This window comes from Nycticebus coucang, chromosome 8, assembly GCF_027406575.1.
Source record: "Nycticebus coucang isolate mNycCou1 chromosome 8, mNycCou1.pri, whole genome shotgun sequence".
Classification (NCBI taxonomy): Eukaryota; Metazoa; Chordata; class Mammalia; order Primates; family Lorisidae; genus Nycticebus; species Nycticebus coucang.
In genome coordinates, this window is record NC_069787.1 from 136052604 (window position 1) to 136077495 (window position 24892).

General features: G+C 47.6%; 1 protein-coding gene across 8 annotated transcripts in view; it reads right to left on the minus strand.

Annotated features, from left to right (window-relative positions):
- Positions 1-1166: 1166 nt before the first annotated feature.
- TNIK (TRAF2 and NCK interacting kinase) overlaps positions 1167-24892 on the minus strand; it is a 395211-nt gene continuing 371485 nt past the window's right edge. For 4 of the 8 annotated variants that reach the window (XM_053599580.1, XM_053599579.1, XM_053599578.1 and 1 more), the window contains 10 exons: positions 23177-23332; positions 20920-21031; positions 20009-20179; positions 18440-18583; positions 13585-13719; positions 8911-9011; positions 6693-6842; positions 4898-5057; positions 4521-4660; positions 1167-2541 (listed from right to left, as the gene is read on the minus strand). In XM_053599580.1, coding sequence (XP_053455555.1) covers positions 2458-2541; positions 4521-4660; positions 4898-5057; positions 6693-6842; positions 8911-9011; positions 13585-13719; positions 18440-18583; positions 20009-20179; positions 20920-21031; positions 23177-23332 — 1353 coding nt within the window. In that variant the 3' untranslated portion in view covers positions 1167-2457. Of the gene's footprint in view, positions 4661-4897; positions 5058-6692; positions 6843-8910; positions 9012-13584; positions 13720-18439; positions 18584-20008; positions 20180-20657; positions 20745-20919; positions 21032-23176; positions 23333-24892 lie in introns of all 8 variants that reach the window. The other 4 variants (XM_053599576.1, XM_053599575.1, XM_053599573.1 and 1 more) reach the window with 2 other exon arrangements.

The window sequence follows — 24892 nt, forward strand, 5'->3', positions numbered from 1 at the left end:
GTGTTCTGTGTTATGTTACTGTACAGACTATGAACAGGCTGCAGCAACATTGTTTTCTTATGAATCTAGATTTTTTTTTTTTTTGCAGTTTTTGGCCGGAGCTGGGTTTAAACCCGCCACTTCCGGCATATGAGGCCGGCGCCCTACTCCATTGAGCCCAGTGAATCTAGATTTAAAAAAATACATTCACAAACTACCTCATGTTTAAACACAATGATTCCCTTTTATTTCTTAACTGTACCCCCAATCCCACAATAAAAAAATCATTTAAAGCTGTGTGTTTGGACTTATCACTCAGAAATAAAAACAAAATGAAACATGAAAACAAAGATCAGTTTGCAACATAACTTAAAGAAGCTCTGGTTTAAAATACCACAGCAGCAATATAAAGAGCTGGTGGCAATCACATTTTGGGATCAAACTCAGATCAATGTACTTTGTCCGTGTAGGCATCCAATCACAGTAGTTGCTAAATTCAACCCAAAAAGTTATTGCTGAATTTGTTGCATTGAATTTGTGAAGAAAGTGTTGTTCAGCAGCAGAACCATAGCAATAAAAATGAGAACGGGAGGATTTCATTGCTTTTGAGAGCTAGAGGAACCATCCTGAGGACATGTTGGTGGTCACCTGAAGGTGACCCTCAGTAATATTCTGGGTGCTGCCTGATTAAAATAAGTGCAAATGCCAACTCCCTTTCCAGGAGGGCAGAGTCATCTACTCCAGAAACCAGAATATTCTCTTCTCTTCCCGCCTTGCCCAAACTATCAGATGGAAATGGCCCCGTTTTCCTAGTGGGCATTTCGTTCTCATTAATAGTACATCAGCTGCTCATGTATTTAGGCAAAATCAGTAGGATCACAAATTGTTTTTTGATCTGATTATAGTAATTATTTTCTCCAGAATTAAGCCGTATCAGTTTTTGTTATTAAATCCCCCCCTAATATTTTTAAGAAGAATAATTTGGTCAACTACTGTTTTGTTTTAAAAACATTATGCACCTGAGATTGCCAGTTGAGCTCTCTATATGTCTCCTGGAGGTAACACTGCTGTGATGAACAGTGAAACAAAAACAAACAAAACGAGGTAGGTTAAAACAGGAAGCACAACACCTCGGACCACAGGCGGCATGCTTGTAGCTTTGGAAAAAAATCCCAGTCAGTCACATGAAAGTTCAAATCATTCGAGTAAGAGTTTATAAGGACACAAGTCAACCTGAACTAAATACATACATATCTCTACACAAATGTTGTTTACTGTATGTTGGGTAATTTGGAGGAAGGTAAAGTGACCAGGGTTCTCAGAATTTTGGCCAAAGTCTCGTGTTAAGTTCTTTGGCTGCTGTGTCCGAGGCAGGCATGGGAGCCTGGTCCCTTCTCTCACCCACCCAGGGAGAACACAGGCAGCTCAGAAACACGTGTTATCAATTTTTTTTCAGTCACAGTTTTCAGCTTGAGAAAGTGGCACCCTGTGTCTGGAGAGAGCTGGGAGTGTCGGAACCTGGATGTCACTCAGCTCCCCAGTTCCCAGAAAGAGCTCAGCAAAGTCTCAGTCCTCAGGAAGCCCAGGGGGGCTCTGTGCACTCAGACATGGGACACACACGCTGTCTCTGTCTGAACCACCTGCCTTCCCGCCTTTTGCCCCGATCTGCCGCCCAGCAGCTGAGGGAAGTTGCGTCACAGAGTTCCTCGATTTGGACTGACCCACTAGCGGCTCTGCTGTCCCTTGCACACTCCATCCTGGAAAGGGCCGTATTAATACATGGCCCGTCAGACTCCTCAGGTGGTAGTTGGGATTATTAGACTAAGGCTAGTAGTTTAGCCATGTAAAAGCTATTTCCCCAAAGAGGGGAAACCAGTATTCTTCTTCTCTTTTAAAAATTCATTAGCCAGTTGCCATCAAAAAGCAACCTTCTGAGTTGGTGAAGGCAAGAGAACTCTTAAATTACCCACTGCAGCGTGGCCTTCAGTGTGAGGAGGAAGGTACATTTACCGTGCTGTCTCTGACCCCTGGATGTTGGGGATTTTACAACACTTAAAGTTAGCAGGCAGACAGAACCAAAAACAGACTCCTGTCTCAGGACACATTCTCTCCCCATTCTTACAGAGTAAAGGGGTAAAGAAAAAAGGTAAAAAACCCAAAACTCACTACAACACAGCTTAACCATAGAAGCACACAATGCTTGTTTCCGTCCCTAACCCAAAGGGCCCATGGTCCAGCTCTGTCCAGAGACCAGGCAGCACTCTGGGACCTCCTGGACAGTCCATCCACCTCTCTCTGCTTCTCAACTGGGCTGCAACATTGAGGCTGGGCTGTGTTGGGAGGGAGGAAGGGGAGAGGGGACGCAGGACGCTCGACCAGGCCTTCCGATCCTGCCTCTAGGCTGGCATACGTCCACGTGAGTTATGTTCGTTTAAATTAGAGACAACGCCATGAAGATAAGTGCCAAGTGCTCTTCTGTTACCAGTTCATCATGGAATTTCTGTTGAGGGTCATGAAAAACACTTGGCTACTTCCTCCAGATCGCACGGATGCAAAAAACACCTGTTTGAAATTAAAAAGAAGTTAGTTCAACCGCAAGGCCCTCTCCCCGCTCTTCTTCAACTGTCCATCCACTGCTCTCACGTCCTATCCTTGCCATGTGTCAGCTCTTAGCACTCGGTGGCTCGTGTTAGCAAAGTGCCTCCTGCTGTGATCCGTCCTGCGCACACGACCACTCTACATCACGGTCACTGATTGTGGTCTTGGCCTCTGGTGTCCCTCTAGGGCTTACATTGTGAAAGGGAGTTTCTCACTAAGGGAACATGCTAGATTTCTGGCCCAGGGACCTTTGCTAGCATCTATAGGCACAGAGGTCCCCTTCTTTCTCCCACAAGTGACAAGAAAATGAACTTCAGGACAGAAGAGAATCCTTTCAAATTCCCAAAACCAAGGGGAATTCTGACTGGTATAGAACTTTAGTTTTCACTTTTTAAAATTTAAAATTAAGATTTTTTTAATGATTGTGGTCAGATAGGGTAAGGTGTGTAATGCCCGTGTAATCGGGCATTTCAAAGGTAAGTGCAGCCTCTCTGTTGACAGCACACCCCAGGTCAAAGGAGATATAGCATTAACAAGTAGAATCACAGCCCATTAGGCCTTGAGTTTGTTAAATCATTTTATCCAACTGCAGAGAGAAGTGAGCACAATTTGGGTTGCTGCTCACAGGAAGGGAATGTAAAGGAACTGCCACACCCAGGAAATACACTGGGCCGGGCCCTCAGTGGGCAGTTCCTCACTTTGGTCTGAGGCTCACGCTTTGGTCATTAGTGTGAAGTCTCTGCTACATCATTCCCACAACTCCTTGGAACCTCTGTGAATGTGCTTGTCAGGGAGCTAATGCTGTGTGTGGAAGCAAAGCCACACTTAGGCTCATGGGTCAGAACAGGGGCACAGAGAGGGAGGGGGCTGCTTCTGTCTCCAGGGCATGCGCCCTGTGCTTCAAATCTAGTCCCCTGACTCAGGCTGGTGTCAGCCCACTCCTGAGGTGTGGGCACCATCTGGGACAGGCTGCAGGGTGGGTGTCCCTGCCCAGATCTCTCCTGTGATCCCAGTGGGTTCAGGAGCTTGCCTGGGCTAAGCCTATCTTCTGGCACACTCTCTCCCACCCTGGAAGCAGCAACCCAGTCTGCTGTTTATCCAGACCACACTGGGCCAGCCAGTCAGCCAGGGTCTAGTCTAGGTCACATGCCCAGGCTGGCCTTCGGGACACTGGGTTGGGCAAGGGGGTCACAGCGGCTGAGCCACTGCCCCTCTCCTACATGAGCTTGTGTCTGGGCTCTGAGGGCACCGTTTCTGTGCTGGCCACAGTCACGGAGGACGAGTCACAGCTGCAGGCAGCCCAGCTGCTGCCCCTGGGCTCCCTCTACTGGGAGGGCGGCCAGCGGCAGTGCTGTCGCAGGATACCTGTGCAGGACCGAGCATGCCGGATGGATACAGCGATTCACTGAGAATAGTCTCCTAGGACACTTCAGAAGAAACATGGCTGGACTGACAAAGGACATGGCACTACTGAGTTTGTGATTGTTCCTGAAGGAATGGGTGACGTTTTTAAAAAGCTTATGCTTCTACATGGCAAATATTTCACATTTAAAAGGTGAATATAAGGTGATGCGTTAAGTTTCGAAAGTGAGTTTGTGAAAGTCTACAAGTGGAAGTCTAAAGTGGGCGCTGGGAGGTGATGAGAGACGAGCCTGCTGCCCTCAGTCAGCAGAACTGGGCACCTGCCCCGTCACCATAAGGCCTGCAGGCCACAAAAATTACGAAGAGTTTACAAGAAATTTCTAGATGTTTTTATATCTTTTTGATATGTGAATAATATATCTTGAATGTTCACATGATCAAACCAAATAATGCCATTTCAAGAGAGTATTAACTTTAACACAAGAGGTGATTCAAATCAGTATAAAGGAAAATGAAGGTTTCACAGGTACCTGGTGGTCTCTTAAAATGCAAACACAATGCAAACGTTGAAACGGATTTACCTTATCATTTCTTTCACATAGAAACTTTAACCTTTGAGCTCGCTTATGCATAAATACTCCATCCAAATGTCCTGTTTCCACTGACCGGATCTCAATAGCTTTCTCGCCCCAGCCCATTATCTGATTGGAATGAATGTAGGCTGTCAAAAGGAATTTCCAAAACTGCATTAAAAACATTAGATGGGCAATAACTCACAGCATCTGTTCACAACTTAACCACAAAAATGACAAACGGTTGAGATAAACGGACAAAGTAAGTCTTACAAGAGTTATTCACAGACATTTTTTGTGGAATCAAATGGTTGTTTCACATTTCTTGCTTTTCGTTTCATTTGGGGGGTGTAACTGCTGAAGGGGATAAGGAATGGGCAACCTACCCACAGACGTGGGCATTTCTCCCCACTGGAGCACCACGTCCTTCGTGATCCGGCCGTAGGTGCTCACGTACACACCCTCATCCTCATAGCACACCAGCATCTCCATGCCGTCCGTTTTAGGCAGGATGACAATAGCGTGAGGGGTGATGTTGCCCTGAATCTAGATGACAAAGGGAGGCTAGGTGTTATGCTTCTGAAAACAAGACAACAGCTGGACTGCTCATTTCTAAGGAACGGAAAAGATGTGTTTTTGTTGTATTTTTCATTTTCGCTGTAAAGGTTGAAATTTGCTTTAATGTGCTTTAATTTAACTACTGCCTTGTCAAATGCCCTGGTAAACGCATGCTTGGTGACTAGACTAAGAACCATCTTATCTGCTCCCACAGCAGCAGCATCAGTGAGACACCAGGTGTCAGCCACCAGCTCCCTGCAGGTGGTCCTTCTAGGCCTGGGGCTCAGAGGGGACACCCCTCTTCCCCACCAAGCTGCCTGGCTCTGGGTGGTGGATTTGGGATCTGAGAACAGGTCTTGCCATCACTGAAATTCACCTGTTTTCCATGAGAGCCACTATTTCTGGGAAAGGATGAGGACAGTGCAGGCTGGCCACATCTAGGGAGGCCACCCAACTGGGGCAGAAAGGGACCCCAACAAAAGTTAAGGAGTATATACATCAAACACAGGTTGTTAAGCTGGGTGTCTACACACCAGAACACTCAAACCGATGGTCTGTTTAGGAAAATACTTAGAATTACTGCTAACTTAATAAAACCACACTATTGAAGTAAGTGCAGACCAGTTTGCTCTGGAAACAGAGACGAGCTGCTGCTGTCCCCCCACAACCCCAGCTGAGAGAGTCATGGCAGCTGGATACCAGCTTGAGAGGGTTGAGGACAAGGACAGTGGTGCCCTGGTCACCCCACTGGGAATGCAGGCTGGGAGTTCTTGTGTACACGAGGTACAGGTATGACGCAGCAGTGAACAACTGTGTGTGTGTGTGAGATATGCTAAACAACTTTTTGGAGCTATTATGCTTCTTTAGAGTACTCAAATTCCCAAAATACTAGTCAGCAAAATATTAGACCTCAGGCTTTCCTGGTAGCTTCTACTGAGTGTTCGTTCTTGGAATCACATCAGGACACAGGGCTCAGATGCTCAGCGCCTCCCTCTAAGAGCCCTGTTTTGGGCGGTATGTCAGAACAGTGACACAGATGTCACACTGCCAGGAAGAACTACAATTTTCAGGGCCCTGGGCCTCATGTGACACTGGTAACAGCCCCCTGGGACAGGTCCTTTCACCCCACTTTCCAGCTGTGGGAGCTGAGGGCCAGGGTCTGACGTGCCTGTCACTGCTCGCTGGAGTCAGGGAGGGAGTGCCAGTGTCTGGCTCCACCACCCTACATCCCACACGCCCAAGGGAGGAACTAAAAATAGCAGAAAAAGGATGGTTTCTAAGAAATTGGTATCTTACCACTGGCTTTCTCTACATAAAATGAACCAATCCCTCTTTAAAAACTCATGCATTATACAAAATTTATGCCTTGAAGGAAAAAAATATCATGTGTACTTTAATCTAAAGTCCGGAGACAACATGTAAATGTCAAATTCTATCATGTTACTCAGTTTTACAAAGCCCTGAGAATTAGTTAAATCTACACGTTTTAGTTGTTAAAAGCATTCTATTTAATGAAGGTCAGACGTGCACACGCTTTACCCATGAGTCAAGTCAGTGTGGCTTCCACTCAACACACGGACACAGGCAGGCCACAGAGGCCCAACAGGCAGTGCCCAGACTTACGTGAGATGGTATATAGATGTCATAGGAGTTTCCTGAATCAACATCGATCACGTGGAAACCAGTGTGTGAGCCGAAAATGACCTTCAGTCTCTGCCCCTCTTCCACGGTGAGGTCGACCAGCAGAGGCTTGTGCTGGAGGTCTGCAAAGGACTGTAAAGCCAGCCCGTTAGTGCCTTGGCACCAAGGGGTTGTTGAACCACCTTTCCCTACATTTACCATCTACCACCAGAAGAAGCTACTTTCTGACTTTACTAAGTTGAAGCAGTAGGGAATTCCTCTCTCAGGTTTAGGTCCATTCCTGTCCAGGCTCTAGGAGGAAGGGTCCAGCCCCTATCTGTGACCCTTTCTCTGCCCCTTATCCTGGGAACAAAGAGATTAACTCCCAGTTGTCAAGTCCGGTGACTGGGTACTGTGTTTATTTTTGGCCTTTGACCTCAGAGAAGGCCTGGCCACTTCTCTGGTCCTTTCTCTGCTAGGTGGCAGCAAGGCCCATACATGCTGGCTGCCCTTTCAGGACAGGGTAGGACAGGGTAGCTGAGGGAGGCTCTGGCTTTGATTTTCCTCCAGTGACTGTGTGGGCATCAGAGCGGCACTTTATCTAAACTTCACGCTGAGAACTGAGACTTGCACTTGGTGCTAGTGGAAATGATAGTTTGGGTTTGGTAGTAGAACACTCCAGGACAGAGGGCTTGCATTGATGACTCAGGCTTAACTACTAATAGAAAGGATGAAAAGCACTCTAGCCAAGTCTGCCCAAGTTCTGTGTGTCCATATCTGGACCCAAGTCCCACTAACAGCTCAGTGCTCCCTGCATTTTCCTTCCAGCACGTAATCACACCCCCCTTTCCTGGGCCGGGAAGCCTCGGGAGGATCTATGAGCCCACAGTGGCCTTGGTGGCCGCACCTGCCCATCTGTCAGCCCCCTCGCTCCATCTTTTGCTCACACGCTTCTCAGAGCATGGGAGGCCCGTGCACATCCTATCCTGCCCCAGGAGAAGCCTCCAGCTCCTGGCAGGCCAGTCTCCTTCTGGTCTCTGCCTTTGCCCTTCCCTCTTCTCAGGCCCATGCAGCCTCCACATTCTGGCAGTAAACTGACAGCAGCGACTTCAGAGCCAGCGTGGGACCTTGATCAAAAAGCTTTCACAGAGGGAGGTTTTGGCTTCTGGGAGTCATCCTCTCTGAGCTCTCACTGACCTAATACATTTCAAACCTTTCTTTCTGTGAAGTAGGGCTGGGGAGGGGAGCCCATTTCCAGGGATGAATCTGCCTCCCACAAACATCATAGAGGAGTCCTCTGCCCTCAGGATGGATGGGGGTGGCGACTGGAACTCTGAAGGGGCCTGTGTGATGCTCCCAGGGCAGCATCTGCCCTCGCATGGCGTCCATGGCAAGACAGAACAAAGAGCCAAGGAGAGGTAATGGTCATCTGGTGGAAAATGTGAGGGCCAGTGAGCTACAGAGGAGGAGATGGACAGCAGCAGAGAGAGAAGACGGGCGATGAGGCCACATCAGGAGTGGGCGCAGCAGGGTGGGGCACTGAGGGTCAGCTTCCACGAACTGGGGCCCAAGGCACTAGTGTACCCCATCCCTCTCTGCTGGACTTCACGAGGGACAGCCTAGCTCTGGAGGCACTCACTCAAAGTGAGAAATGAAAAGCCACCAAAACGGGGACTGCAGAGAAACTGAGAGACCAGCCCTGCCTGTGGTCAGTATTGGGCATGTGAGCCGCAGTTGAGTTTAGGGCTCTGTCCAGAGACTCACGAGGCTGACAGGATCTGGAGCCAGCTCAGCCTGAGCCTGCACTGCTGCCTGGGCTGGCTCCACCATGCCTGCCACCGAGTGGTGCTCTGACTAGAAGCCGTTCCACACTAACTTCTGCAGATGACAACTCATAGGCCTCAAGTGGAGGAGGGCAGACCCACATTTAATCTGACTAATTTTATAGTGTTTTTGTTTAACATTAATAAAGTTTTTCTGCACATTGACATGTTGCCTTACGGTTCATCCATCACTAGACTATGTACAATGTACCCATCAGAGCGTGTTTCAACACTAAATTCTTACCTTTGGAATAATATAACCAAGTACCTATAATTTTAAAACAGGTTTGTGATGGCAAGTTGGTATCTGTCTACATGGAAAACAGACCATGTTACTAATTTGGAGGAACTGAGAAATTAAACAAAAGCCAATTTTAGGTAACCACATACTTGCTTACCTTAAATGCCATAAACTTATGATATGGTTTAGGAGCCCAGGCATAGATCTCCACAGCGTTCTTCAAGGCAATCACCAAAAACTTGATCCTTTCATATTTAACTGTAATATAAAAATATGAATTAAAAGTACATCAATTTATTCAGGTTTTTTTGTGTTAATGTATGTATAAACTAGAATATATATATATATGTATAAAACCATAATTAAGGGTTGAGCTCCTGGGGTGGGATTTTTTTCATGGACAGATTTAGCTCCCTGTAGTGAACCTGCTTGCAGAGTACATGGGGTCCTTTTGCTTTGTTGAAGACTCTTCTTTATCTGAAGATACAACTGCTTAGAATAGCTGCTAACCACTCGGTCTAGATGTGGATTTTAATTGCAACAAGAATCTGCATAATTTCCTCTGTGTTAACCTGCCCAGCTTTTATGTTGACCCACACATAAGTAGTGGAGGATTGGGATGGAGAGATGGGTGAGAAGTCAGTGATGGGTAGGGATAAAAGCTGCTGTTCACTTATGTACATTCATTCCAATTATTCCTGGATCACCACATTTAGTTCTTTATTTTGGTAAAGCATATCCTTGTTAGCTTCCCGAGACGTGGACGTGGAAAATATGTTTTTTGAGATCCTGCATGCTCCAAATGTTTTTATTCTCACTCAAAACTGATGGATGGCTTGCTGCTACGATGTTCAGTTTCACATGTCCACTTGCCCAGGCCACAGGGCACCTAAACATTTGGTCACACACTATTCTGGGCACGTCTTTGAGGGTCTTCTGGGTGATAGTAACTTCTGAACCAATAGATGAAGTAAAGCAGACACCTCCCAGGTGTGGGTGAGTCCTTCCAGGTGTGGATGATCCTGCTACTTTTATAAAAAGGGATTTATTATAAGGAATTAGCTCACATGATTACAGAGACTGAGAAGTCACAATATCTGCTGGAGACCCGATGGTGCAGGTCCTGCCCAAGCCCATAGGCTGGAGGCCCAGCACTGTGCTTGATCATCCATTCAAGCGAAGATCTGAGTGAAACAAAAAGGCTGAGTCTTCCTGCCTGTCTGAACTGGGACGTTAGTCTTTTCTGGCCTTCAGACATGGACTGAAGTGCTGGCTCTCTGGGTCTCCAGACTCTACCACCCATCAGTGCTGGGCCTCAGGCCTGTGGGCTTGGACGGGACCTGCACCATCGGCTCTTCCAGTCTGCAGACTCTACCATCCATCCGTGCTGGGCCTCAGACCTGTGGGCTTGGATGAGAGCTGCATCATCAGCATTCCTGGTCTCCAGCAGATATTGTAACTTCTTAGTCTCTGGAATCATGTGAGCTAATTCCTTATAATAAATCCCTTTTTATAAATAACTTACAAAATTATATGCCTCTTATTGGTTATCCTTACCTAGAGAATCCTAACACAGGATTATAAAATACTAGTAGGAAACAAATTTGCCTTCACAGTGTTGAAGCCCTCGTGCCACTGCCTTCCCAGCTTCTGGCATGGCTGCTGGGAAGCCCTAGACCCCTCTGATTTGGGTCTATCACATGGAAACATTATTTATTTACTTAGTTATGAGGAAGCGTTCAGGAGAATTTCATTTCCTGGGTGCTGCACTGCCATGCGGATAAGCTCTGCTGTGTAGTTGCGCTCATTCCCTGTTGAGCATGCAGCAAACTCTCTCAACCGGCACCATGAGACCAGCAGCTCCAGAAATTCCTGCATTCTTTCTTTAACACTTTCCTCCCCATCCATTCCTTATTTTCTAAAGCTCGAACTTAGATTTTGAACCACTTGAACTGATCTTTTCGTTATTAAATATTTTTTCTCCTTTCCTCTTTCTTTTGGTTCGGTTTTTCAGGAGACTTCCTTACCTTTATCTTCTAACACTTCTATTACATTTTCTATTCTTGCCAATATATTTTAGTTTCAAAATTTTCTTCTTGGTTTATCAATGATCTCCCCTTCCTTGCTGCATCCACCTAAAAAAAAACAGCCCTATTCTTCTTTTATAGAAATATTTTTTTCTAATCTCTATATTAACTAGTTTCTTTCTTCCTTTCTTTTAAAATTTTCCTCTACTTCTTGTTACCCTGGTTTCTTCCAGTGTTCTTTATTTCTCCCTCTCTCTCTGTCTCCCCTTCATATCAGCGGGGTTCTCCACTCACTGGTACAGCTGGGCCCATCACTGCTGCTTCACTCCAAGCTGGTTAGACAGCAGGCTTCCCACGGCATTTCAGATGTGTGTGAAAAGGCCTGCACCTTTTCTTACTGGCTGTTCAGTTTCTCTAAAGACAAATCTTTTAGCTTCTTCCTTGGGAGTATAATCACAGCTGCCATAGCTGTGGGAGCTAAACGGGAAGGGGAGGTGCATGCGTACATCTGTGAGTGTGAATGTGCATGTTATATGTGTATAAGTGTATTTGTGTGCATGTGTGTGTAAGTGTGCATATGGATGTGTGTATGTGCATATGTGGGTCTATGTGTATATGTGAACGTGTCTTGTGAATGTGTGTGCTATGTGTGTATATGTCTATGTGTATTTGTGTGCGTATGCATCAGTGTGTGCACGTACCTATGTGGGTCTATGTGTATGTGCATGTGTAGTATCCGTGTATGTGTGTGTCTGTGCCTGCACAGGTCTTCCCATCAACAAACTGGATCTTTGGCTGCAGAGGGGAGGGGTCATGGCCCCCTGTCAGGGCAGAGAGTAGGTTTGGGAGGTCTTGTTGCTCATCAACTTTCTTAATAATGCCCATTTTCAGTCCCACCTTACACCTCCCCCTTCACCTTGGCTCTTTTTGGGCCTGAAATCCTGGGCCTTCCTATGCCTTGCAGAGTGACTGCAGTGATCCTGGCAGTCCCCTCACTGCACAGTGAGAGCTGAGTGACCACAGTGATCCTGGCAGTCCCCTCACTGCAAAGTTGGAGCTGAGTGACCATAGTGATCCTGGCAGTCCCCTCACTGCACAGTGAGAGCTGAGTGACCACAGTGATCCTGGCAGTCCCCTCACTGCAGAGTTGGAGCTGAGTGACCGCAGTGATCCTGGCAGTCCCTCACTGCAGAGTTGGAGCTGAGTGACTGCAGTGATCCTGGCAGTCCCCTCCCACTGCACAGTGAGAGCTGAGTGACCACAGTGATCCTGGCAGTCCCCTCACTGCAAAGTTGGAGCTGAGTGACCACAGTGATCCTGGCAGTCCCCTCACTGCACAGTGAGAGCTGAGTGACCACAGTGATCCTGGCAGTCCCCTCACTGCAGAGTTGGAGCTGAGTGACCGCAGTGATCCTGGCAGTCCCTCACTGCAGAGTTGGAGCTGAGTGACCGCAGTGATCCTGGCAGTCCCCTCACTGCAGAGTTGGAGCTGAGTGACCACAGTGATCCTGGCAGTCCCCTCACTGCACAGTGAGAGCTGAGTGACCACAGTGATCCTGGCAGTCCCCTCACTGCACAGTGAGAGCTGAGTGACCACAGTGATCCTGGCAGTCCCCTCACTGCAGAGTTGGAGCTGAGTGACCGCAGTGATCCTGGCAGTCCCTCACTGCAGAGTTGGAGCTGAGTGACCGCAGTGATCCTGGCAGTCCCCTCACTGCAGAGTTGGAGCTGAGTGACCACAGTGATCCTGGCAGTCCCCTCACTGCACAGTGAGAGCTGAGTGACCACAGTGATCCTGGCAGTCCCCTCACTGCAGAGTTGGAGCTGAGTGACCGCAGTGATCCTGGCAGTCCCCTCACTGCAGAGTTGGAGCTGAGTGACCGCAGTGATCCTGGCAGTCCCTCACTGCAGAGTTGGAGCTGAGTGACCGCAGTGATCCTGGCAGTCCCTCACTGCACAGTCAGAGCTGAGTGACCACAGTGATCCTGGCAGTCCCCTGACTGCACAGTTAGACTCAGTGATCCTGGCAGTCCCCTAACTGCACAGTGAGAGCTGAGTGACCACAGTGATCCTGGCAGTCCCCTGACTGCACAGTTAGACTGAGTGCACCCTGGCAGTCCCCTCACTGCACAGTGAGAGTTGAGTGACCACAGTGATCCTGGCAGTCCCCTGACTGCATAGTTAGACTGAGTGATCCTGGCAGTCCCCTCACTGCACAGTGAGAGCTGAGTGATCACAGTGATCCTGGCAGTCCCCTGACTGCACAGTTAGACTGAGTGCACCCTGGCAGTCCCCTCACTGCACAGTGAGAGTTGAGTGACCACAGTGATCCTGGCAGTCCCCTGACTGCACAGTTAGACTGAGTGATCCTGGCAGTCCCCTCACTGCACAGTGAGAGCTGAGTGACCACAGTGATCCTGGCAGTCCCCTGACTGCACAGTTAGACTGAGTGCACCCTGGTGGGCGAGTCTGTGTCCAGGCTTCCACCTCTTGCTGGGTTTCATGAACATCTCATTTCCTGGTTTCTCTTTCCTTGCCCCTTTGTTTTTACACTTACGGCATTTTTATTTTTCTCTTGTCACCTTATTAGGCCTTTGGAAAGAAGCAGATGCACATACTCTAGGGGGCCAAGGACTTTATTCTGAACGTGCCCTTTGAACCTCACCAGTCTGACTTTATTGAAATAATATAAGTAGATTTAAGGTGTCAATTCTTATACTGCTCACACGAATGTCATCAGTGTCTAGCAGGAAAGAATGTAACTAAACACGTGTGAGTGGGCGTTGCTGAAGTGGCAGACTCACCAACTTTGTAGTGGACGCAGCCTTCCAGGTCCCCCACGGTGACCCAGCCCTGCTTCTTCTCCACCTCGGGGTCGTTGTGCAGGATCCTGTTCCTCAGCCACGAGAGATAGTACACCCGCAACTTGTTCTTCTTTCCTGTTGGAATAACAACAGTGATTTCAGGGCCTGTGACAGCTCCTACTCTGCCCTTCCTAATCTCTATTTTATTTAACTTTATTTACAAGGTCTGACAATTAAGTCTACAGACCTCATTTCTGAGTAACAGTACCATCACCTTTGAAGTACTCCCCTCGGGAAGCCACGCACGGATGCCAGAGCCTAGTCCACCCTTACAAGCACTTTTGAAACTTTTTCTGGAATGGCAGTCAGAACTGTCATCATATCACCCTTGATGTTTTGAATGTCATCAAAATGTCTTCCTTTCAATATTTCCATTATCTTTAGGTGATGAGAAACGTCACTGGGGGCCAGACAAGGTAAGTAGGGACAGTTATTTGTTTACTGGCTAAAAACTCCCTCACAGACAGTGCTGTGTGAGCTGGTGCATTGTTGTGATGCAAGAGCCATGAGTTTCTAAAAAGTTGAGGTTGTTTTTGTCCAACTTTTTCACATAGCCTTTTTAGCATTTCTAAATAGTAAACTTGGTTAACTGTCCAGTTGGTATAATATCATAATGAATAATCCCTCTGATATCAAAAAAGGTTAGCAACCCCATTTGACTCTTAATTTAGACTGATGGAAGCCTTTTTGGTTATGGAGAACTGGTTGACTTCCATTGTGCACTCTGATGCTTTGATTCAGGGTCGTATTGATATACCCATGTTTCATCACCCGTGATAGCACAGCCCAAAATATGGTCTTGCCTCTCCAGAAGGTCTTGGTAAACTTCAACTCTCCTTTGTTTTGTTCATCCTTCAAGACCATTTTTGCATACACCTTTCTCATGCCACAAATTTCAGTTAAGATTTTCCTAATGAGTTCTCTATGATGTTTATCCTATCTGCTATGCTTCTCAGTCAGATGATTTTTGACCCACAATTTGATGAATTTTTTTCAATGTTTTTATCAGTTCTGTTTGTTACTGGCTGGCCTCACATCTGCTCAGAAAAAGGTTTAACCCATGTGTACCCTGTCATTTTCTTCCATGGATTATCCCTATAAACTTGGACTAACATGCCCCTGATTTCACTTCCACTCTTGCCAAAGTTTTTTCATTTGTTTTAATCTTTATTCTATTCTTGATTATAAAAATAAACACGTACACTATAAAAGTCTTACATTATAGAAAACTGACAAACAGAAAATTTCCCCAGAATCTCACCCTCAGAGATGACCTCTACTCTCTTTGGTAAGTATTTTCCCAGATTTTAAAAATATATAGCAATAAATAAACAGGATAAAGTGGAATCCTACTATAAGTGTGTGGTATTCTGTGCAAGTTCGCAAATAGTTATGACAAATAATTTATCTGTTTAGTTTCTCCAAGAGCTTTATGTGTTTAGTTGTCAGAGAAGATTTAACCACACCGTGGGTAGAAAAACCTGTAAGATTTTCTTACCATTCACATTAAATATTGTTTCAAGTATTAAAGGTGAATTAAAGTTTTAAAAAATAGGAAATGAAGAAGAATAAATTTGATAGAACAGTTCAGAAAATTATCTCAGTTTCTTATCAAAATAAAAACTCCTAAATTGCAATCCTAGCAAGTACTGTGACATGGCTTTAAAACTGGAATTTGGGAAACAATCACCTCTTTACCATGAATTACAGCTGTGAAAGTAATTCTTCAATTCTTTTCATTTAATGTATGAAGGGAGGAAGGACAGGGCAGGATGAAGACACAGAGTGGAGTTTAGCTTTTGGAACTGGTAAAGGACAGTTTCTATTCAACTTCCCACAGCTTCACGTGTAATGCTTTCAAGACATCTTCCAACTGTTTTCAAGACTTTTCTATTTCAACTCTGCTTTCAAGATTAAAAAGCTCCTTATCTTCTGACACAATTTGCTTTTCAGAGGGCTCGAAAGTATAACTGCCAATAGCTTCAACACTTGTAAGAGCAAAGCAAGTCCCTCTTACAATGAAGATCCTGGGAGTGCATCTGTGCATGTAGCCTAGACTGAGTGGCCCTTGCCCAGTACAAAGTCTCCAGGATGCAGCCATTTGCCTTTTCACGTTTGGAAAGCTTCTGTTCCTTGTCCACAGAAACATTACAGGAACAGTGCAGCAAGACGCAGTTGGTGTCCTCCTGGCTGGTCACCCGGCTCAACAAGTCACCCAGCGGCCTCCCCTCTGCCCCTGTGGCCGCCTTGAGCCGCACCTTCTCATGTCGCCCACTGACGCATTCCCACTTGTAGCTGGTGGTGGTTCGAGTCTTTGGAGAGTCACTTGTCCTCGCTGCCGCACATTCAGCCAGCACAGGCTCCGCTGCGACAGTCCGATGACCAAGCGCCCACCATACCTACAAATCCTCTTGCCAAGTTTAACAAGAAATTCAATGTTTGTTCATTGCTTTGAGCTCTGACATTCTCCTGATGGCACACAGAAACACACAATAGTAATAACAAACACCACCCAGCAAGACACCAGCACATCAGCAGGAATGCAGCCGTGAGATTCGGTGAGCTGTTTGTGCAGGGCTGCAAGTTCACAAACCTGATCGTCACTTTTATTTAGTTTGCCTCTGTGTCTATGTGAGGACCCAGCATCATCACCGCAATGCTGTCCCCGCCAGAACGTGGGGTTAGAACAGCTCCACACATCACAAAATTGCAGTCTCCTTCCTTCAGGTGTGGGTGGGGCAGCTGCTCTCAGTCTCTCCCCACTGCAAAGGCAGCTCTGTCAGCTGGACTCAGCACGGCCTGCCTGCATAGCAGAGTGGCCGATCAGAGTTCCAGAACATTCTACATCTAATCGCCTGGAACGGAGGTGATGCGGGACCTTCTGGCTTACGTCCCCTGTCCCTCTCTCATCTCCACTCGGTGGTGGGTGTCAGGAGGGAATCTCTTCTTTGTTTTTTCTGTTATTTAAAGTGATGGCAGTAGTTTTATTTTATAACTGGCAAAAAATGTAATTTTAAAAGGAAACAAGAAAAACAAGTTCAGTGGAACCAATTTGGGTTTGGAAAGTAACAGTGGACAAGTTTATGGTGTGAAGTCACTGAAAGGAAAACCCAATACAAACAGGAAAGAAGAAAGACAAAAGCTTGAAGAGTGCATAGGAGGGCGAGGAAATAAAATACTAGACAGTCCTGGAGGGAGCACAGGGAGCGGGATCTAGGGTGCTCCAGAGCGTCACCAAGGATCAGACAGGACGACGGCCACTGGGGTGACCCTTCCCAGCTGACCACGACTTTCGCCCTGGGAAGGACCCTTATTTCCCAGTCATTCATCCTAGGCTTTACAGATGTTTTATATTTACAGGTATTTTATATCATGTACCAGAAGAGAGTTCACAAAGCCCTCACACTAGCTTTCCCGGGAGAAGGGTGGGAGCCGGGGGCAGCCGGGGTCTGTTTCTGTGAGCAGGGGGCCTGGACCATGTGCCAGTCACAGCGGTCAGCAGACACGAGAGCACACACTACCTCCTTTCTCCGCCAACAGCAACCTGAGGGCAGCTCAAGAGTCTTTTGCTTCTGCTTTCATTCTGCATCCTCCTGTGTGCCTCAGGTAAGAAGGAACGGCTACAGGCCTGAGAATGGGGATGTGTCACTGAGACGCATGAAGCCCAGTGTGAGGTTCCGGTCCCGTTTCCACTTGGTAGGGGACAGGAAGGTGTGTAGTTTTAATTTTGATTTGGACATCTAGCAACCAAGAAATTAACCACAACAAAGAACTACATGGAATTAAACCCAAAGTACAGTACAAGACGGATTTGCTTGGTCAACCCTTATTTGGAAAGAATACAAAGAGATGAAACTCTGAGCATTGAGGGGAAAAGGTAAAAGAAAGAAAAAATTGTGGAGCCAAGTGACAGCATTTTTTTAAAATAGAAGTACAGCTGAAGAGTTAGACTTCCTTCAAGGTTCCAACCAGCACACCTGTGTTGTCTCTGGGAAGCTGTGGCCCCACACAGGGTCCTGTTCTCACAGTTGCCTGCACGGTGCAAGCACCTCAGGAGCTCTGAAGGCTGCTGGTGCCCTGGCCAGACCATGCAGAGATGCTGACCCTGACCTGGGTGCACCCTGGGTTTTCACATCTCTCTGGGGGGTCTGACATGTACTTGGTCCTATACTGGGCGGAACAGGAAGGGAAAAGAGGGTGCTATTTGTTAAACTTTTAAAAGCACCATCAGAAAGAAAAAAACTGTTCCTTTAATAAACTCTCCTCTTGTGGGGTGCATTTGAAACTTGTCAGTAACAAGGCCTTCATATCAGTCTCTATTTTTTTTTTTAAAGCTTTTTTTGGAAACCAGATGTGCACTCAGATCTCTTTGCAGACCTGATCACCAGTGGGCCAGTGCACCTGCCAGGACATGAGTGAAGGAAGAGTTTCTTGTGGGAAGACACCAGAAAAAATTCCACGTACTAACCTTCCCTCCTGGAAGCCTGTGTTCTGACATTCTCCACCTGGGGGCAGATGGCAGTAATGGCAGAGCAGACAACTTAGAGGTCCCTGGGAGTCCTGGGGAAGGTGAAGGCCATGAGCGCTCAGCCTTCCTGGTGTGTCTCTGCCTGGCCAGGGACTTCCCTTGGGGGGTGGGATGTGCAGTGTTGTCCCACATGGGTGACCTCACTCTGGCTATGTCACCACAGTTATTGAGTGACTGGCTGGCTGGGAAGGGCAGAGCTACCTCAGAAACAAGGTCGTCACCTTTCCCACCTGTGCAGACCTGGGTTCATGCCATCCTAGTACCTACCTGAAATTGTCACTAGCACGTTCAGCCCCTCCAGCACATCCATCTGCTGGAATCGCCTCCGGTTGATCAGATTATAGACTTTGCCTTGCCCGCTGCGGTCCAATAGCATGAGGCCATTCTCGGTTCCCACCAGGAGGTTCACACCTGAAAGAGAAGCATGGAGACGGACTGTTCGCACCTGCACCTGTGCATCTGGGGACTCAGCACAAACCAGCAGGGGAGCCCTGTCCCTCTGGCAGTGAAGTCACAGCTTTCTTCCACTCAGTGGCAGAAGCATGCGTTGTGACTGGTCATTACTGCTTAGCACAGTGAGTCCTCCTCATTCTGACTCCACCCCTTCCTAGAACAGCCGCCCTTCTCGGGTCTCCCTACACATCTGCTCTGCCCTACCCCAAACTCGCTGTGCCCTATGCACCGGCTACCCACCTTCAACACACAGCAGGGTTTCTGCTTTCACTCTTCTCCCTCTTCACACTAAAGTTTAACTGTCTTATGCTCCATTCCCTCAACAATGAAATATTCTGCTCTCTTTTAGGTTTATGATAAACTGTTCAAGAGAAGGTGTCAGCAGCCTGAATGTCACACAAATTTTGACTGTAGGGACGTCCCAGGGACCTAGACTTGGTGTAGCCCATCCTGCAAGTAAAAACTCCTATCACACAAGTTCTTACTGGTATATAGTCTTATTCAGACAGCTACATCCTAAACATTCATCCCTGGGAGGGTGATTACCCACCTCAGCACACACCCTGAGAGGTTCAGCTCACTGTGCTACGCTCATGGACGCATGACTCCAGTCCCCTCACCTCCTGTCCTTCTGTCTCTGAGCAGCTTGGTGCCTGCTCTCTGCACATTACAGCGTGGCTGTCTGGCTCTCCCTGGGCCTCCCCAGAGGACAGACCCCATCCCTTCCACAGGACATGGTCTCCAGGCTTGCTGTTCTCTGTGCTGCATCTCAAATGCTTTTAGCCTATCAAGTTAGGGTGCCCCAACCTATGCCTAGGATGATGGTTGGACACAAGGGCACAACTTTGAACTGTCTGAACTATTTACAGTGGTGCAGACCAGGACTTTGATAGAATCTCCTAACAGCTACCCTGAGTTTGAGGTCAGCTAGACCTGTAGATTTCTGTCACAAGAACTGTGGGTTGATACTTTGAACTAAAAGGGAAGTCCTACCTTGTTATTTGTTGTTCATTTTCTGTTTTATCATGGGATTGCTAACAACCTCGGGCTACTCACTAAAATGTGTGCATTTCAGCTGCTACTCACTAAAATGTGTGAATTTCAGCTGCTGAATGCAGGCAATGCCATTGTCCCTCTCACAGGATGTCACATGGGTCAGAGGATGAATGGAGTGGGGGGCATGTCACAGGTGCTAGACACCGTCCTGTGCTGGCTAGTTCTGTCCTGGCCTTATCCACCCCTGTCACTTGACAAGGTCATTCTGGACCATTCTGCATATTAGGGTATCAGCAATTTCTCATATAGAACTGCTCTGGTCTCTCATGAGGTCAAGGCAGTCAGCCCCAGACTGGTCTCAGCATCCAGGGGCGATAGCTGACGTACCCCACAGGGCCGCACACAGAATCTCCGAGTTGAACCGCTTCTTATACTTCCTGATCTCAGGGGTGTCACTGTGAGGCCGGATGTTGGTCGGGTTCACATTCACCACTGAAATCTTCCTGGCTTCGTTGAGTTTGGCCTGCTCTTGCCTAAGAAGTTCGCTTGTGAACAGAGCTTTGAGAAAAAGAACCAAGAGAGGTCAGTGGCCTCCTAACAGGTGACCAAGGAGACACAGGGCTTCGCAACACGGCGTTTAGTCTGCACTGCAGCAGGCCACAAACGGCTCAGACTACACTTGGGTTATGCTTTCATTTTAGTAGACTGGAATGTAAGTCATTTGATGAAGAAGTATTTTATTCATTAACAAAACAAGCTTATAGACACTATTCAGTTTAGAAAATTGAAATTAATCTCACAAAGTTTAACACAGCATACCCACCTCCTGTAATATATGCAAGAAAGAAATACTTTTTAAAATTCTGGATTATCAAGTAAAAAATTAGCCTAAGCTGACGCTGATGATTAATCACTCGCAGAAGTTTAGAAAGCAACGCTGTCCTCAACACCAGCCAGACCCTGTGGAGAGCGCACTCCTGAGCCAAGGCAGGCAGCATGCACTTGCTAAGTGTCTACTGTATGCACAGCGTTGTACCCAGAAATTGCTTTTGGGAGATATGTGGGAAGTTCAGAGACCGCTGAGGAACAGCTTTTCCTAGGGTCCCTGGACACCTCTTGGTTCCTACCAGAAGCAAAATAGAAGAGATGAAAAAAAAATGGAGAGAAAATTGTTTTAGGAATCCTACAAAAATAATGATTAAATAGCTCCTTCCCTGTCTGAGTAAGGACTTAACTGTGAACTGACGACTAAGTTGCTCACCGGGCCGCAGCAGCATGTCGTGGGGCGTCCAGCTTACCTGCAGCTGCTGACTCCTCGTCCTCTTCATCTTCATCAGTGGGAGATGTCTGGTACACTCTGGGGTCCACGAAGGGGGTGAAGGAGGCTTTGGTGCTGCTCCCCAGGCCGTACTAAACAGCAAGAGAGGATTAAGAAAAGCAGGTGAGCAGGTGCTCAGAAGGACCAAGGCTGACAGCACCCGAGTGGGCTGTGCCGTAACCCCAGGCCACGATCTGCTCGGCGGTGCACACCTGGCCCTCGGTCAGAGTCTCTCCTAGTCACTCTGCCATGGTGCACGTGTGCTTTCCCTGACCTCCCCACTGTGAAGGGTGCGGGGGGAGCACACGTGGGGCCACAGGTCACCTCCCTGTCAGTGAGGGCACTTGCCTGCTGCCCACTGTCCAGGTGCAGGGCTGACACATACCCCGAGGGTGCACATGCACATAACTGGTCCACACAGCTCGTCTACACAGCACATCTACGTAGCTTGTCCTCACAGAATGTCCTCACAGCATGTCTACATAGTATATCTACACAGCATGTCTACTCAGGATGTCTACACGGCTTATCTACACAGCTTGTATACACAGCATGTCTACCCAGGATGTCTACACAGCACGTCTACATAGTGTAGCTATGTAGCTTGTCTATACAGTAGCACCTCGTCCTGGACACGCACTTAGCAGACCCCTCTCTGGGGTGGGGGCAGAGCACTCATCCCTCCCACTCTGGCCTGCTAGTGTGTGTGGATTGGTGTTGCCTCCAAACGCTTTACAATTTTTAATTTGGGATGATTTCACCCAGGAACTGAAGATTCTCTTTCCTTAAGGAGATTCTTTTTCCTTAAAAAATAATTATACTTACATGCCTTATTTGGGAATTTCATGAAGATGCATTTCTCCTCAGAAGCATACTTAAAAAGTGAATCTCAAGGACTTGATGGCACCATGAGGAAATGAGGTCAGAACCAGCCTGGGGAAGGTGAGCTCAGCATCCAGGTCACGTCACGACGCCCCACGTCTGAGCTTGCTGAGTTGCTGCACGCCCTCATGGGCCTGTCCTTCCATTCCTTCTCCTACGTGCATCACTCAAATCACACACACCCCTGTGCTCACGTTCAGCACCACCTCTTTTTCCAGATAAATGTCTTTAACTAAAGGTTTTTAGGTTTTTATTTAAAAGTAAAACCAACATCTAAGACCCCTGAACACACAGGGAGAAACAATAAAGAGCTGATCTGACTGAACTTGAGATCTCCCCACAACCTCAGGAAATCAAAGCCTATTCAGCCTCCTCAAGGTGGGAGTCCACTCCCGAATAGAGCCCCTCAACGCACAGATTTTAGATGATGTCTGTGAAGGAAACTGGGTGGGCAGAGCCCCTCCCACTTGGAGCTGGGGCCACAGCAGAGTCTGAACCAGGTTCAACCATGAAGGCTGCTCCTTGGAGCCCACAGAGGCGCTCGGGGAGAAAATGCCTCAACTGCAGGAGCTCACGACAGGTGCTGCACTTTGCAAAGTGCCCCTGTGCTCTTCCTTGGGTGTGTAAAGCTCATCTGTCTATAACTTCAGGGTCCAAAAAACTGTTAAGAAAACTCAGGGCATGGACAACGTCAACAGCGTCTGTGCGTTTACGCTTTGTGAATGCACAGCCTCAGAGGATTCAGACGATTGCTTAGGAAGCACTGTGCTTGCCAGCTAGCCTCTGTCGGTGACTTCATGAGCAATGCTGAATGTACGTGGTTACTCAGGCTTGTCCCTGGGACTGTATGTATAGAATAAAAATAATATTTCTCCTTTCAGACACTATGTGGAGTTTAGGAAGATGACACTTTAAGAACCTATCAATTAATTTTTACTTTTTGTCAACCCTACTTTATTTAAGTCAAACCTAGTCTGATTAAATTAATGTAAATTAATTGTAACTATTGGCTTTGAAATCTCCAAGTCTGATGTTTCCATGTGGGGCCTGGAAGAGAGGAGGCCCCAGCTCTGGTCCTAGACCTGCCACAAACCAGCTATGCACCTGGGGGGATCACTGAGCCTCTCTCTCACTCGGTACCTGATGTGCAGACAGTGTCAGTCCCGATGACAGCTGAGAACTTGTCACTGCTCTGTCCCTAAGGTACTGTATTTGAGTATCTGCTTAAGGAGCTCTGTAGTAGAAACCAGCCAAACACATTTCGGGGAGATTGGCAAAGCTTCATTCTTGGGGAGGGCAGGGTTTCAAACCCATGGGGAAGAGAGCAGCTGTGCTGTCTGCTGCCCAGCACCTACTTCCGTCCCAGAGTCCATCTCCTGGGGGTGGGTAGAGATGCGCCCCAGCCCCTCGGTCGGGGTTCCCGCAGGGGAGTGGCTCTGCTGCACCAGGTCTGGGAGGTTGACGTGGCCATTGCTGTCACTGTGGCCTGAGCGCTTCTTCTCTCCAGATGTCTGAGGGGCACAAGAGACGGTGCGTTAGAGAGAAGAGAGGCCACTGGGCAGTGTCGCCCTCACCAGCACAGGTGGGGGGCTCCCAACCAGCCCCCAAGGTTATGGGAAGGCAGCACTCTCGTTCCTGTCTGACCTGGGAAATACAAAAAATTTTAAGCTTTGACACTTTTAGAGCAAGGACTGGACTCTAAAGCCTCATGGTCCTGTGTGAGGGGCAGTTGGGGGTCATATGTGGTATGACAGTCTTGTTGTGGGGGGGCAGTGGTGCTGCCCATGATGCAAGGTCCCCCAGCAGTGTGTGCACACCTGTCAACTGCATTTGTAGCTTTGTGGCAGGTTATGGTGGTCTGAGTGCTGCTGACAAAAGCCGTGAAAGTGCAGATAGCACTCACCCAGCACACAGGCTCTTTGTCACTCCTGAGGTCCTCACTGCGATTAACTTATCACACTAGACAGGAGTTTAAAGAAATACTAACAAGATCTAGAAGACTGGGAAATATGATTTACAAGGCTGTCACTGACGCCGGATCTCTCAGTCAGCAGCAGCAAAGCCGGGGAAGCTTCATTCACAGCACTTCTTATAACATCTTCGAAAGATACATCATAATGTCTACCTACCTCAATACAGCAGGACAAACACGTGGTTTGTGAATAAACACACCGCATCACGAGGCCTACACACCCCTCTCACCGATGGGGCTGCATGAACTAACCAGCTTGGAAACCACTGCTCTGGACAGCAGTCTCCTCCCTGCTAAAAATCCCAGGGAAAAAAGGATTGAACAATGACTTTGGCCCCCCAAAACCAGTGCCCACATTACAGGTCCGACTAGTCTTATCATTTTTTTTCACATTTATGCAATTGGCTCATTGAAGATTATTAGAGCAGATCTGATTATATAATGATTTTACTTTCTGCTTTCTCTTTCTTTTCTTTTAATTAATTAATTAATTAATTTTTGAGACAGATTCTCACTTTGTCACCTGGGTAGAATGCTGTGATGTCACAGCTCACAGCAACCTCAAACTCTTGGGCTCAAGTGATCTCTTGCCTCAGCCTCCTGAGTATCTGGGACTACAGGTGCCTGCCACAATGCCCAGCTATTTTTAGAGATGTGGTCTTGCTCTGGCTCAGGCTGGTCTTAAACTCTTGAGCTCAAAGGATCCATCAGTCTCAGCCTCCCAGAGTCCTGGGATGGCAGGTGTGAGACTCCATGCCCAGCCTTCTGCCTTTTCTCTCTTTCATTCCCTGAGCAACATTTTCGAGGGCCTGCTGAATGGGGAGCAGCTCAGAGCGAGGCAGGCACACGCTCATCTCTCTGGGGCTGACACATGCAAGGGCTCGTGCTATTTCCTCAACCATTGCTCTGGCCTGGCTTCTTCCTTCAGGAGCTCACCCTGGTCTGGTAATTACAGCTCTGCACCTGTCTATGGCTGGAGGTGGAAGAGGGACTTTGTGTGTGAGTGTGTGTGTATGAGTGACGTCATATGAGAGTGTTTGTGAATATGAGTGTGTCTGTGTGTGAGTGTGAGAATGTGTGACTGCAAGTATGAGTATGT